Source organism: Dromaius novaehollandiae, chromosome 5 (genome assembly GCF_036370855.1).
Source record: "Dromaius novaehollandiae isolate bDroNov1 chromosome 5, bDroNov1.hap1, whole genome shotgun sequence".
Classification (NCBI taxonomy): Eukaryota; Metazoa; Chordata; class Aves; order Casuariiformes; family Dromaiidae; genus Dromaius; species Dromaius novaehollandiae.
In genome coordinates this window covers 44,115,864-44,130,742 of record NC_088102.1, presented here as the reverse complement: position 1 = coordinate 44,130,742, position 14,879 = coordinate 44,115,864, and the positions used below count along the sequence as shown (strand labels likewise).

Sequence of the window (14,879 nt, the reverse complement as noted above, 5' to 3'; positions counted from 1 at the left end):
GGGCACCCCCGGAGCGGGACGGCTTGGCCGAGTGCCGGGGGGCGCGAGTGCCCCCCGCAAACTCCCACCGCGCGTGGCTGGGGCAGGTCTCGGTGCGCCCCACCGCGGGGGGGTCCCCCCTGCCCCGCCGGGTTGACTTCCCTGCTGCCTGGGAGGGAAAAACAAATAAATAAGTAAGAGCTGCTCCGCGACCGGGAAGCCCGGAGGCTGCGCTGCGGGATGCGCGGCCGGGCAGCGGCGCGGGGCAGCGCGGAGCGTGAGCGGGGCGGGGGGGGGGGCGCGGAGCGGTGCGCGCGGCCGGCGGGCGCGGAGCGGGAGGGGGGAGGCGGGGGGGCGGGACGGAGGGAGGGGAGAGCGGGCGCGGCCCCCTCCCCTCGCCTCGCCTCCCCTCGCCTCGGCCGCCGTCCCCGCCGCTGGCCGCCGGCGCGGAGCGGAGCGGAGCGGCGCAGCGCGGCCGGAGGGGCGTGGAGAGGCGGCCCCGCGCGGCGGCTCCGCGCGGGCCGGGCCGGGCCGGGCCGGGCCGGACCCCGCGGCTGCCGGGAGCCCCCGCAGCGCTGCCCGCCGCCGCCCGGAGCCGCGGCGCGGGGTCCCGCGGGGGGTCCCGCCGCGGCGCCCCGGCTCCGCCAGGTAAGGGGCGCCCGCGGCGGGCGGGACGCGGGAGCGAGGGGCGGCCGGCGGCGGGCGCGGTGCGGTGCGGTGCAGTGCAGTGCGGTGCGGTGCGGTGCTGGGGAGCTGCCCGCAGCGGCGCGGCCGGGCCCCGGGCGGCGCGGACCCCGCACCCCGGCGTCGCTGCCCGCGGCCCTGGGCCAGCCGCCGGGTCGGCCGCCCGCCCGCTTGCTCGCTTCTCCTCATAACCCTTTCCGTGCCACAAACTTTCCAGGGGCGTGAAAAATCACCTGGAGTATTGCTTAGACTGGAGGGGATTTTTTTCCCACTGTTCCCATCCGCACTGGACTGACTGTGCTCTGGACAGGGTCCCGTCCCAGGCTGTGAACTCGCTGGAAATTCAAGTTTGGGGTCGCTTTGTGGGGCAGGGGAGAATGGCAAACCTGTCGTCAAAGACTTGGTGGTGGATATGAGCTGCAAGGAAACTTGTGCTATTTCATGGGGGAACCTTGCTGCCTGGAACAACTGGTAAGTCCCAGATGGCATAAGGGAGGCCGGATGCCGTGCCCTCTAACAAGGCTGTGTGTGAGCTGTGTGAGCTAGATAATATACCGAGGCATTTGCTGTCAGACTTCATAGTGGTCGGATAAGCCTGCCATGAGGATGTAGGCAGGTGCTGTTAGAAGGAGTGAGAAGACCTCTTAGAGCAGGTTGAAGCATGCTATAGCATGGAGCAATCCTACAGGAAAGGTGAGTGGTTGAAGGTTTGAGCTCCTGACACTGCTGTATACTCGGTATGTTGCAAAGAGGGTATTTTGAGGTGGTGAATGAGTGTGTTCATCAAAAAAGAGCCTTCCAGCTGCTGCCAGGGGAGCTCTTCATGAGGGAGTGAGCGTGCACAAACAGACTGGTGGATGGCTTAGAGGAAGATGGAGATCACAAGAAATTGTATCAGGCTTATCCAGGCAGTCACATCCTCCGAAAGGCAGATGCAGTTCAGCAGATGAGGGATAAACAGATACAGGTGGATGCTGCGATAAGAAAACTCTGGGATTGGCTGGGGTTGGCGTTAGTTGCCAGTGATTAATTAACTCAAAATGTGTATGCTGAGTGCCAGTAGGAAATAAACAGAATCCCAGCTGAAGCCTCTGTGATGATTTAAGTGCTGGCCAAAGTGGGCAGCAATCGTCCAGTTGTGTCATTCATTGCAAAGGATCCCGTAGTCCCACCAAAATGCAGACGGGGATGGATGGAGGTAGGGGAACGGGGAACAGGTTAGGAGTAGTTTGAGGACTGGTGTCCAATGCCTTATCTTCAGAAAAGTGCCATGGGAGGGGATATGCATGGAGAGCAGACCAGATTTGGGTCTTTATGGTCATACTTTATGAAGCACCTCCATTCAGTATATAATGTGGTGCTCACCTGAGGAAGGTGGTGGGTATGTTGCCCCTGCTGGGATTTGAACCGGTGACTGTAGGGCAGCCCTACCATTATGGGGCTAAAGAGGAGGCAAGGCTGAAGCCTCGCTCCCACCCGTCAGGATCTCGCGTTTGTGGGCCTTGCTGTGTGCCAGGGCGTGGGGCAGAGACCGCCCCTGCTCCCAGGTCCCTTGCAGAGCTCAAATCAGGTGCCCCCTTTGGTGAGGGGGAAAGGGGCCTGCTCCTTGCTGCTCTTCTAACACCAGCTTTCTCAGCGGTCGCCTTTCCCCTCAGGGAGCCACAGGGCACTGCCTGCTCGCGCCTCTCAGGGTGGGTAGGCCACGGCGTGGCCGTATGGCTTTGCAGGCACAAACGTGACTAAGCGGCTGCCACCAAGTGGGATGCTTGTCATAAATCCTTGTCAGGAGTCCGTCTGCCCCACCTCAATGGCCACAACGTGTTTCACCAGATAAAGTCTTTCCTTGGTTGGCAGATGCTGGGAAGCAGCAGGGCCCGGGCCCGTGGGTCCCTGGCGGAGAGTTGTTTTGCAATCCTGCAACTTAATTTCCATGTCTGGGCAGTGACCTAGCCGGGGGAGCGTGCGGGGATGCGTGAGCCAGGCTGGCTGAGCCATGCGGCAGGGAGGCACCGCGGCGGCTGGGCTGCGGCGCGCCGCTCAGGAAGGGGAGCCGCTGCAAGGGGTGAGCCCCGGGGGTTCTGCCCCGGAGGGAGGGAGGGGGCTGCAGCGGGCGGGCGCCGCGGCAGTGGGCAAGGCAGGGGCAGCGCTGCTGGGAGGAGCAGCCGCTGGAGTTGAGCGCTGTGAGCCCTGGGGGTCGGTGTGCGCATCTGGGTCTCCGTCTGGAGGCGGGCGAGGGGGCTGTCCGCGATGGGGCAGGCTCAGGATCAGTCCAGCGCCGTGCACTGCAGTGATGACTTCCGAGTGCTGCAGCAACACTCGTGTCAGGAGAAGGGTTTTGGCTTCTGACTCCTGGTGTGGGTTTTACTGCCTGGACGTGCACCCACGTGCCCCTCCGCACCTGCGTGAGCCTGCCGCCAACACGCGTGTGGGTACCGCGTCCCGCTCCCTGCGCTGGTCTGCCTGTCCTCCTCCAACCGCGACACCCCAAGCCTCCCCAGGTGTCTGCTGCTCGCAGTTGTGTTTCGAGCTGGTCCCAAAGTCCTGAGTCACTGCGTGGTTTCCATGGAAACAGGCTTGCTCGCCTGTAATGTGTTTTAGGGGTAGAGGGTGTCTGCGGCTGGACCAGGGCAGGGCTGGGGGAAGGCGCCAGGTCCCCACTGGGCCGGCCAGCGGCAGCGCGTGGGCCAGAGGAGCGCGTCCTCTGCCGTGGGGCTCGGCTGGGCTGAGCGGGGTCGGGCCGGGTACCCGCACCGCCTCAAACCCTCACGGCTTCTGCCTTTCCCCCTGCGAAGCCCCCTCCCGCTGCTGCAGCCGGAGGCTGCGAGGAAATGCAGAGGAGTCTCCCAGCGGCGGTGAGGGGGTCAGGGACAAGCCCGAGCCGCCGGCCGTGCTGCGAGCATGGCTCCTAGCGAGCCAGGGAGGAGGCCGGGGGGCCTGGAAGGCAGCCGGAAAGGGCAGCTTGTGTCGGCTGTCCTTTGAAAGAGCCTTGGGAGCGCCCGCACAGCAACAACGCTACCAGTCAGCGCCCGGTTCCCTTCCCAGAACGGCTCGCGCGGCAGAGGTGCCCACACGCAGTCCCCTCTGGGGAGGAGCAAGGCAGCTGCCTGGCAATGCCACGTAACCTCTGAGCCAGGAGATGAGGAAAAAAACCTCCCGTTCGGTCAAAGCCACAAGGAAGGCTTGGGGCGGGAGGCAGGGCAGCGGCACTCCTCTGCCAGCACTTAAGAGATGTAACAGGAGCCCCACGGGGACTGGACTTGAGAAATGGGGGGCGCTGCCCTGCATAGTGCCCCGTGGGGCTGAGCACCCCGGCTTTCGGTGGGGATGCTACCTGTGCCTCGCGCCAAACCCTGCAGCAGCCTGACCAGGTCCAACCTCCTCATGCCTTAGTCCAGCTGCGGTCGCAGCCTCCAGCGCTGCGTTCCTGTTACGCAGCTAAAAAAGCAGGTCATTCCCAGCAAATCTGGGAAGACGGTCCCTAAAGTGAGAGTCCTCCGTTCAGCATCTCCTCCTGGGCCTCCGCTTCGCTGCGGCTGGCCAGCCACACTCGCTGCTCTCCGCGTGGGTGACTCACGGATGCCATTCAGCTGAATTCATTGCCTTCAATCTCCCCAGCACTCCTGGGCTGTCTTGCTGGCTTCTTGCCTGCTTGTCCTCCTCGGAGCAGCGCAGAGACTCAGGGGAGGAGGAGGAGGGCAGGTGATTATTCACCCACTGCTGTTTTGTGTGTGTGTGGTGGGGGAGGCTGTATTGCTGTCCTGTCCTGTCTTGTCCCTTCCTCTCTGCTCGAGGCTGTGGGAAGCTGGGCAGGGGAGAGGAAAGGCTCAGCACCTTCCTTTTCAGACAAATCTCCTGTCCCTGTGCCAGGCACAGGCCAGGCTCCTGCAATGCTCAGAGCCAGTTGCTGGATGCTGTGCATCCCTCGTGGCCAGCCTGGTCCCCATGCGATTGCGGGCAGCTGGACAGCGCTGGGGGAAAGGCAGGGAGTGCAGCCTGGCACGCTGTGACCGGAAGGGGTTAGAGGCAGCAGTGAGGGCCCCCAGGCGGTGCAAAAGGAGCTGTGTGTTTGCCTGCTGGAGCCCGTGCACACAATAGTTGTGTATTATGCCCTGTGATAGGGAAGGGTGCTTGGCTGCATGACAGACAAGTCCCTGTGTGTGGGCAGGTTGTGTGCCTGACCTGTCACAGCACCCATAAGCTGACATTGCTGTCACAGCACTGCACAGCTGACGGGGGGACGCTGGAGTGGAGAGGGCTGTGCAACGCAGGGATGGCAGGGCAAGCCCACAGTCCCAACATGCAGTTGGGCAGGCCTGTGTGTGCTGTGGCCCTGGGCACAGGGACCCCACACTGGCAGTGCGGGCAGCAGGCATATTCAAAGTTGCAAACACTCCTCTCGCCTCCCCAGTATCTCTTGTCTCACAGGGTCTGTCCTAACTGCAACCAGTTCCCAGCAACACCATTAGCTGGAGGGCATGAGTTACTTCCCCACCCCCACTCATCCCCCCCACCCTACCCTCCCAGTTGTAGCCCCATTAGCTTGGAGGGGACCTACCAGACTCAGCTCCAGTCCTTTAGCTGCATTGGGTCATCATCTTTGGTGGAGCTGAGCTGGAGATAGCGCAGAGGTAGATTTTGGCTTGAAACACCCTATTGCGTGGAGACATCTGCAAGACCAACATTTGAGATGACTCCTGTGGTTGCAGCACCCGCGGTGTCAGGCTGTGTGGCTGAAAGAGCAAATGCCTCACATGGGACTTTTAAACACAGGCTACAGCCTCACATGGACACAGCCCATGTTCCAGCTGTTGATCTGGAAAGCTGGCCCCTGGTATCAGTGCCTGAATAGGAAAAGACCAATTTAAGAGGAAGGTCCTCCAGGGCAGGGATGGGAGAGTAAGCTGTGTCCCTGCTGTACGTGCATGTGCGAGACATTCTCCTGAAGTAAGTTCACTGCAAACACACGGTTCAGCAAGCCTGACCTGAATCATGTGGATCCTTACACACCTTCTCCTTTCCAGGTGTTTTATACCAGCTTGGCTGCAGGCACTGCATTTGTCCAAAAGAGGAGCCATGGGGCACATGAATGGAAGTGATATTAAGCCTTACCAGCAGCTCCCAGGTGCCCACAAGCTTGCACTGTCTCAAACAGCAGTGCGCCAAGGAAGGAGCTCTGGGAGCAGCCTGTCCCCAGCCCTTCCAGCTGGCCAGCACAAGCCCATCCTCAGCACAAGCCACTTCCCAGGGCTGCCCTGGACCTTGCAGTTTTCTATGGCCAGGCTGGGTGCACACGGAGGGAGGCAGCCCTTCCCGGGACAGTGGTGGGTCCATGGGCAAGGAGAGGGTCTCACAATTGCCATCTTGGCCAGATGAGGAGCCTCAGTGGTGCAGGTGGTGAAAACTGTCCCGAGAGTGCCCAGGCTGCCGGCTGCCCTGCGTTGTGGGCTGGTTAGAGCCATGCTGAGCACAACTACATCTCCAGTGACACACAATGAGAGGAGGCAGGAGAACCAGCTTGCAGCCAAAAGGAGTTTCCCATTGCCTTTAAGAGTCATAGATGAGACAGCAGGGAGGGAACCCTTCTCCCAAAAGCTGGTCCCTCTCTGACTGTAGCACAGTGAGACAGGCAGGGCACATGCAAGTGGCGATGACAGGCAGCTGAAGCTGAAATCAGGCTGTAGTTTTGCTCTCCCGGGGGAGGTGAATCAAATCGGCACTTCTCCCCTTGCACAGTCTGATGTATTGCAAAGGGGAGAGGCTCTGGGGTAGACAGAGAACCTGAAAACACTTGCAGCCAGCGATCTGGCAAGATTGAGGAGGCACCCAGTCTCTGGCCACCTTTTGTAGAGGAGCCAGCAGTGGGTATCTGCCACATCCCTGGACCATCAGAGTCACCTCTTCTGCCACGTCCATGAGCAGCCCAGCAAGGAATAAAAGTTGAGAGCTTGTCTGAAGGGTGCAGTTTGGCTGGCCATCACTAGAGAGCAGGAAAGAGTTCCCACTTTGCAACTTCCACTTCGAACACCACACAGTCTGGAGCCTCCTGGGCCAGGAGCAAAGAGATGCCAGGAGGGACCCTCCTGTCCTATCCTGTGCCTGTGAACAGTGAGCCTTGGGGGCTGAACAGCAAGTTGGTCAGTGCAGGAAGAAGGGAAGAGCTTGAGCAGACTTAGGAGACCTGGGAAAACTAGCAAACAAACCCTGGGAAAAGTGCCAGCTTGACAGGTTCGCAAGGGTTGGGCACTTTTTCCAAGGGATGTAATATCCCATGTGGATCCTGGGGCCAGGTCTCCCCTCTACAGCACTGGTAACCCCAGACAGGGCTAGGAGCAGCAGTGGTCAAATGTCTGACTTCTGTTCCCACGACACATACCCCTCTGCTGGCAGGCAGCAGCCCAGGAGAAAGCAACCCTTGATCAAAGCATTGGTACAAGTCTAAAACTGATTAAAGACACCCGATTGGGAGTGCTTTTGCCTGGCATCAGCTCAGTGTGGACAAGGGAAAGCACACGTCTCACTGCACCAGCACTGTGTCTGGGCCCTGTGGGGCGAGTGGGGAACAGAGGTCAGGTTTTTGGGACTTGCGCAGCCTTGTTCTCTCCACTGATACAGCGGGGAAGATGGAGGGGGTGCTTCTCAGCCTGCTTGTAGCCCCCAAATCCTTTCACCAGGCAGCTGCTACAGCCCACCATGTGATTTTTTTTTCTTTTTTTTTTTTTCCTCCCTAAGTAAAGTGTGTCTCTGTGCACAAATACTGTGATAGCTGGCAGGAGGGATGCCTTCAGAGTCAGAGCCCTCCAGTTTGGCTCCTGGTCTGAATCACAGGGTGAAGAAACCCCTCTCCCAGGGAGGTCTCTGGAGCCTGGTAGCTCACAAAGCCAGACCCTTGTGCCTGTGCTCCGGCGGAGGAGCTGGGAGCAACTGGTAAATAATGAAAAAAGAAAGGAGCTTTTCAACTCACCTGCAGGTCAGAGCAGCCCTCCCTGCTCCCGGCATCACTCTGAGTGACAAGGTTTCTCTTGAGAGTTGGGCACATCGAGGAGATGGGTACATCACACTGTGCCAGCTGCTATAGCCTCTCTGGGGAAAAAGCAGCAGGAACTCTGTGCTTTGCCAGGCCTGCAAGGAGTTTCAATATCCTAAAGCCCCTGAAGCTCTAAGCCTGAACAGGCCCCACACAAAAACCCTCCCTGGCCCACATGCCTTCCTCTGCTCAGCAACGGCTCTGGCAATCCCACCCTGCTGCCCTCCGTCGCCCCAGAGTAGCCAGCATGCGCCTGGCAGCTCGCTGTTAGCTGGAGGAGGGCTTGGAGCTTTTCCTGGGGACACGCAGCAGGTGTGAGGAAGAGAAAGCAACTGTGGCAAGGATCCTACAGGAAGGAAGGGCTCTGCTGGGCCAGGGGCACAGATACTTGGGCCTGTCCCCATGGTTTTGGCTGCAGAGGGCAGGCAACTGGCCACAGAGAAGCGTGTGCACGGGGAAAATATCACATCAGGGGAAACAGAAGAAAAGTGGGCAAGAGGGAGTTGTGGAGATCTCTTCCCTCCTTTCCCCAGCCCCTCTGGGCCTTGGGGAGCAGCAGCATGTGGATGTGAAGCCTCATGCTTTTGAGAGGCAGGGTAGAGCTGTCTGCAAAGATTATTTGGTTAGTGAAAGGGTGGCTGACATACAACACCAAGGTGGCTACTGGGACAGACAAAAGCTGGAGACAGAGGTGACAACACACAGGTCCCCGCGGTACCTAATGCACATGATGACCTGCAGCAACATGAGCGCCACACTGCCCAGTGCACACTCCCCCCCCGCACACATGCGCACACTCCTCCACGCTGCCTTGCTTCCCCAGGCACCGCCAGGGCCCTGTGGGCACACGAGCCAGCTTCATGGCCTCGCACGGAGGGCTTGGACACGCTGCAGCTCTTGCAGGGAGGCAGTGCGCTGCAGGGCCCCGACGCAGTCAAACTCAGCAGCGAGCCCGTGAAGGGCAGAAACCCCGCCTCGAGCAGCTTCTGTGAGTTAGGGCTCTACAGGAGACTTTTTTAAATACTGAAGTGCTACCATGGTGATGCACACTGCCAAGCAGTGCCAGTGCTCCCCAACACAGCAGAGGTGCTTCTCACCTCTCTGCCTGAGAGTGCCCATCTAAGCACCTTGCTCAGATTACCTTTCCCCTTGCCTGTGCACATGTAGTAGAGCCACAGAGGTCAGCATCACTAGTCTAAGGTTAGCCTGCCTGGCTACGTCCTTGCTCTTCCCTGTGCCTGTCTCCATCTCTGGTTTCCAGGCACTGGCTCCGCCAGGCTTTTCTCCCCAAACACTGATGCTCTTTCTCTAGGTGAGCTCGCCGCCTCCTGTGCTCTGCCTGCTTCTCTGCAATGACCTCCCAGGCAGCATCTCCCAGCCAAAAGTTTCAGGCATTACCTGGTAGCCACAGACGAGGAGGTCACTGAGGAACATGCGGTGCAGCCTTCGAGCCACCACCGCCTCGCAGTCATGCGGGGAGCTGCTTCTCCAGTCTGGCTGCAGAAGAGGCACAGAGGCTCTCCTTGCATTTTCCAGTTATCTAGGGCCATGAATGGTCACCTCCTTCACCAAATACTGGCATTTAGCTGCTCCCCTCTATGCACATTGTGGTCTGTGGGAGGTTGGACTCCTGCTTCTGTGAACAGACAAATCCCCTCGGTGCAAATCCACAGGTAGCAGAGGAGGAGGCTCATCAGGGACACAGAGTGACATCCTTGCTGAGGGTTTTGAAACAAGTTATGAGTCCTCCCATCCTGGCACAAATGCCAGTTTCTGGAATACATAAGCGTTCTGGGATTTTATTTCCCATAGATGAGGGACTTCGACCTAGGAAAATAAGATTCCCCCTTTTCCTGGTGCCTCTCTCCTTAGTCAAACCTGTTTTGGAGCCCAGATGAACACAAGGCCCAAAGCTTTGTACCAGAGGAAGCACCGTTGTCCCTCTGAGAAATCGTTGTTGCTGACAGAGGATGGAGGAGATGCAGTTTCTAATGCCTTCCTCTGTAGTATTGCCTTCCCCCTGTGCTTTCCCCCCCCATGCTCAGCTGTGTGGGGGACCAGCACCTGCAGCTGAGCCATGCCCAGCCACACCACCCAGGTCAGTGCTTAGGGCACCTGAGGCTGGCAGCTGGGATGCAGCTCTGGCTTCAGCTGCAGAGCTCAGGCTGGTCCATGTCCCTGGAAGCTCATTTACTGAGCTGGCCTGGCCCATGGACTCCTTAGCAGAGATGTTTGCAGCTCTAGGAGAGCCATCACCCCTCTCCCCCTGGGCAGGCAGTCCTTGGCCCAGACAGGCCATGCCTCACACTGCCAGCTGGCCAGAAATGATGGAGGAGCCTCTCCAGGCAGTGTTGGCAGGATCCCCTGACCTCATCTTCCCACAGCTCCTGGACTGGGTGTAAAAGACACTGATTGATGGGGTGACAAATGGCTCACGGGGCAGCTGAGGAGTTTGCTCAGCAGCTGGATGAAGGCACATGCACAGTGTGACCACTGGGTTCTAAACCTCCACTGCCAGGGCCACAGGGCATGGGGTGAGCTGTGGGGCACATGACCTCCGTATGCCCCCAGTCTGGAAGGAAGCAGTCCCTGGGGCTGACGTCCTGGCTGGAAATATGCCTCCAGGTTGGCCATCTCGTTGCTGGTCCCCCTTTCTGCTGAAATAAGGCTATGCAGCACATGACAGGGATCCATACAATGATGGCCGATATGTATGCAGCATGGGAGGGCATTTGCTGGTGCACTCAGTATTGGGAATACTTAGGTCCTCCCTGGAGTTCCTCGCTCAACCCGTGACTTCTCTGTTGGGTTGCAGACACCAAGACGACCTGTGAAGAAGCCCTATGAAGGTGACCAGCCATGCAATGTTCTTGGAAGGCTGTCCTCCTACTAGCCTTGGCATCCATTGCAATCCAGTACACGGCAATCCGGACATTCACTGCCAAGTCCTTTCACAGCTGCCCCATCTCCAACCCCGTGAACTGCAGCCTGAGCCAGGACGCTGATGCAACCGACAGGCTATGTGATGAGAGCCCCACTTTTGCATATAACATCTCCAGGAAGACACACGTCCTCATCCTCGCCACCACCCGCAGCGGTTCCTCATTTGTCGGACAGCTCTTCAACCAGCACTTCAATGTCTTCTATTTATTCGAGCCCCTCTACCATGTCCAGTACACACTGATCCCAAAGCTGACCCAGAGCAAGAGTACTACAGACAGGCGGGTCATGCTGGGGGCCAGCCGAGACTTGCTGAGGAGCCTGTACGACTGCGACCTCTACTTCCTGGAGAACTACATCAAACCCCAGCCCATCAACCACACGACCGACCGGCTCTTCCGCAGAGGAGCCAGCAAGGCGCTGTGCTCGCCACCCGTCTGTGAGTCCCTGGGAGCTGTCGATCTCCACCTGGAGGAAGGAGACTGTGTGAAGAAATGTGGTACCTTGAACCTGACACTGGCCACCGAGTCCTGCAGAGAGCATGGGCACGTGGCCATCAAAACCGTGCGGGTGCCTGAGGTCAGCGACCTCCGGGCCCTGGTGGAGGACCCACGGCTGAACTTGAAGGTCATCCAGCTGGTGAGGGACCCCCGGGGGATCCTGGCGTCCCGGAGCGAGACTTTCCGGGACACCTACAGGCTCTGGAGGATCTGGGATGGCACTGGCAGGAAGCCGTACAACCTGGATGTGACCCAGCTCACCACAGTGTGCGAGGACTTCTGGAACTCCGTTTCTACTGGCCTGAACCGGCCACCGTGGCTCAAAGGCAAATACATGCTGGTGAGGTATGAAGACCTGGCCAGGAACCCCATGAAAAAGACTGAGGAGATTTATGATTTCCTGGGCATCCCCATGGACAGCAATGTCGAGCGCTGGATACAGAACAACACCCGAGGAGACAGGTCCTCATCCAAACACAAGTACGGGACAGTGAGAAACTCGGCAGCAACGGCAGAGAAGTGGCGTTTCCGGCTGTCCTACGAGATTGTGGCATTCACCCAGCGCGCCTGCCAGCAGGTGCTGGCGCAGCTCGGCTACAAAACAGCCAGCTCTGAGGAGGAGCTGAAAAACCTTTCCATCAGCCTGGTGGAAGAGAGAGACTTCCTGCCCTTCTCGTAATGCAGCCCTGGGCTAGCAGGCCCTATTTTTGATACAGACTGTTTCTAACTGTTGCCTTATTTTGTTTTCTTTTGATTTGTTCCCCCCCCCTTTGTCTTTTTCTCTCCAAAATTTGCACTAAATCATGAGCGGGAATCTCTGAACAGAGTCCAGGGGAAGTGGTTGCCACCTCTCACAACACGTTTCGGACGCAAGAGGAACCGGGTCTCTCCAAACAAGAGCTAGAACTGTGGATGGGTAACAATGTTTACAAGACACACACAAAATGTAAAAGACAGCCGTCAAGCTTTCCAAACCGAAAGGGTACCTGGGGTACTGTACTTTTGCACTGTTTACTTTTACAATGTAAGAGGTAAATATAAATATAATTTATGAATGATGTTGTCCCCTCCAGAATAACTGCCCTTGTCCCCCGATGAGCAAGTTATACTGGTAGCTGAATGTGGAACAACCTCCTTGTTTTCAATCTCAGTTCAATACGTCTGCTTGTTTGAGTCATGCTGTTGGGCTGGGCAGTTGGTCAGTTGCTGATACCTGGTTATTTGGTAACACCTGTGATATTTCTTTGTGCCAAAAAAAAAAAAAAAAAAAAAAACCCACAAAAGGAAGAAAAAAAGTGATTGGGCAGTTTGGTAAAAACCCAACACATTTAATGCTTTATTTCTGTGTTTTCTGTAAATAAAAGTGTGCAATAAAACTGACCTGGGGGGGGTGAAATTCAACTGAAACACCTCAGTAATTACAGCTGGGGTGGGTGCACCAACAGGCAAAAATTGGTCTTTCCAGATATACCTGTCTCCTACAGTGTGCAGGAGCAGGACAGGGCAAAGCTGGTGGGGAGAGCTAGCACAACCCCTTTGGCATGTGCATGTTTGAATCTGAAGTGTGTAAAAATGCAAGTAGTTAAGCCAAAAGTGAGAACCTGTGGTTATTTACAGAGCTGAGAGCTTGCTGGCTTGTGTGGTGGCAGGGGGCTCACTGAAATGCTTGGCAGTGGAGTGCTACACCATAAGCACCACGAGCCCAGCCCCATGAGCCCACCATGGTCATTGCTTCTGCTAGCCTTAAGTCTGATACTGTTGACCCAAGCATGGCTCTGCCCTGGGACACCAGGGAAGAGTGCTCAAGATCAGGTCATAAAACTGCCAGAATAAAAACAACAAAAAAGATACTACTGCAAAGGCATTTGTTGCACTTTGCTGGCCTCCTGCTCCCAGCCAAGACAGGGCCCTCACATGCCAGGCACCTCGCACACTCAGGGAGCAGGGACCGGCCCCTGCCTCGCAGGCCCTGTGAGCTAAACAAGGCAACAAGCAGCAGGAATGGGAAGCATGGAGAGGCAAAGCAATACAGCATCTCAGCAGATGACCAAGGGCCAGGCACAAAGTTTCATCAATCTCTGTTTGCTCCTTACCTGCTGAAACAGCTTGCCAACTTCTCCAACCCAACAGGACACATACAAAACCCTCCAAATAGCCCAGTCCCTAGGGTGCATCCCACAGAAAGGCAGTGACTGCCTAGTGACTTCACAGCTCTGTTGCCCCAGAGCCAGGCAGGATGGGGACCCAGAGAAAGCCCCCAGGAGGCCTGATGTAGCTGGTTCGCATCCACCCCAGCTCTGCGCTCCCAGCCCTCAGCAGTCCTTGGAGTAGCACAGACGCACTCTCATCGCTGGAGTGCCTAAGCCACCTATTTCCTCACTGAAGGCTTCTTCCAAGGGCCACTGCCCACTGGCTCCCAGCCCAAGATCCTATCTGGGAGAGGGGATGAGCCTGGCACCCTGCAGTAACACATGGGAGTCGGTGCAAGCAGCTGGCACGTACAGCACCTGGTGAGGCAGGGAAGGCTGCAGCTGCAGGCACTTCTCTAGCAGCCCTTTTCCCCTCACAAAACCTTTGGAGGGGCAGGTGCTGCTGTTACACCTCAGTTTGTTAATGGCATTTTGCAAACTAGCTTAACTTTGTAAACCTGCTTCGGCTGGCCAGGGTGAGGGAAAAGGTCAGCCAAGGCAACAAATTTGATGGCCCCTCCTCAGGGTTGGTGAGTGTGTGGGGAGTAACACCTGCTAAATTGGCTGTGTTTTCTGCTGCAAAGACAGCATGCACGGACTCCAGGCTGGGCACTACCCTCATCTGCTTGCCTGCAGCCTCGCAGAGGGCCTTGGTGCAGCTCCATGAAAGCCCAGCCACCACGGTTGCGTTCACTGGGGCCAGGTACAGCAACAGTCGCTCTCACACTACCCAGAGACACGGCAACAAGTGCCTTCCCCCCTGCCAAACTTGCTCCCGCTAACTCAGTTCCCAAGAGGGTTGCAGCTGAGCCCTGTGGTCCCTAGGCTGCCTCTCCTAGAGAGGATGGGGGCAAGCTGGGCCCCGCAGCCCCCGATGAGCCCTTGCTGTCAGCATGACACGCAGGGCTGGCCAGGCTGTGCACCGCAGCAGAGGTGTTCGGAGCCAGCCTCATCAGTCCGCTGCACATTACTCTTACGAAGCAGCTGGCAGTAAAATGCCAACCAAATAAATGGCTTGATTGCCCCATTATTAGTTACTAAATTAATCCTTTTGTCAGCGCTTAACAAAGGCTGAGCTTTTGGGTCCTGGCCTTATCCCAGTAAAAGGGACACAGGCAAAAGCCTCCCTGCCAGGCCTGCTGTGCTCTGCGCCGGGCGGCACTGGGGCACGCCGCGGCGGGGGGCTATCACCGGTTCTGAGCAGCTCCACCTCCAGCCTGAGCACGCAGCCCAGGTAAAACGATATTCCTCACGTTCACTGCCAGTGTTACATCGCTGATTAACTGAAAGGTCAACCTGCTGGCTGCCGGATTAGCTGGTTCCCAGGGGCACGGGCAGCTCTCCTGCGAGGCGGGGAGCAGTGCCTGTGGGAAAGGCCCTGGGGAGTTAGTGAGCACAGCGGCGGTAGGCTTTTCCTTGCTTCCTGAGCTGGGAAAAGTGGCTGCCATCCTAGCACATGCAAACCTGCATGAAGAGCCAGCAGCTGTAAAGGCAAAATTTGCCATCTTCAGATGCTGACATCCCACTTTTTGGGCCTTCCTCTGGCCCAAAAGACCTCACCCA

General features: G+C 57.7%; 1 protein-coding gene across 3 annotated transcripts; it reads left to right on the top strand.

The window, feature by feature from the left end:
• The first annotated feature begins 371 nt into the window (after nucleotides 1-371).
• CHST1 (carbohydrate sulfotransferase 1) lies at nucleotides 372-12,977 on the top strand. Of its 3 annotated transcripts, none has more exons than XM_064512630.1 (2): nucleotides 372-627; nucleotides 10,503-12,977. In XM_064512630.1, exon 2 carries the CDS (start codon nucleotides 10,547-10,549, stop codon nucleotides 11,804-11,806), a length of 1,260 nt encoding a protein of 419 aa, XP_064368700.1. In that variant the 5' UTR covers nucleotides 372-627; nucleotides 10,503-10,546; the 3' UTR covers nucleotides 11,807-12,977. The 3 variants fall into 3 exon arrangements, with proteins under 3 accessions (XP_064368700.1, XP_064368702.1, XP_064368701.1); XM_064512632.1 differs by lacking the exon at nucleotides 372-627 and adding an exon at nucleotides 998-1,134; XM_064512631.1 differs by lacking the exon at nucleotides 372-627 and adding an exon at nucleotides 2,584-2,725.
• The last annotated feature ends 1,902 nt before the right edge of the window (nucleotides 12,978-14,879 follow it).

Excerpts from the sequence above, each read along its gene's own strand:
- CHST1 (XM_064512630.1), top strand. The coding sequence starts at position 10,547 with ATGCAATGTTCTTGGAAGGCTGTCCTCCTACTAGCCTTGGCATCCATT.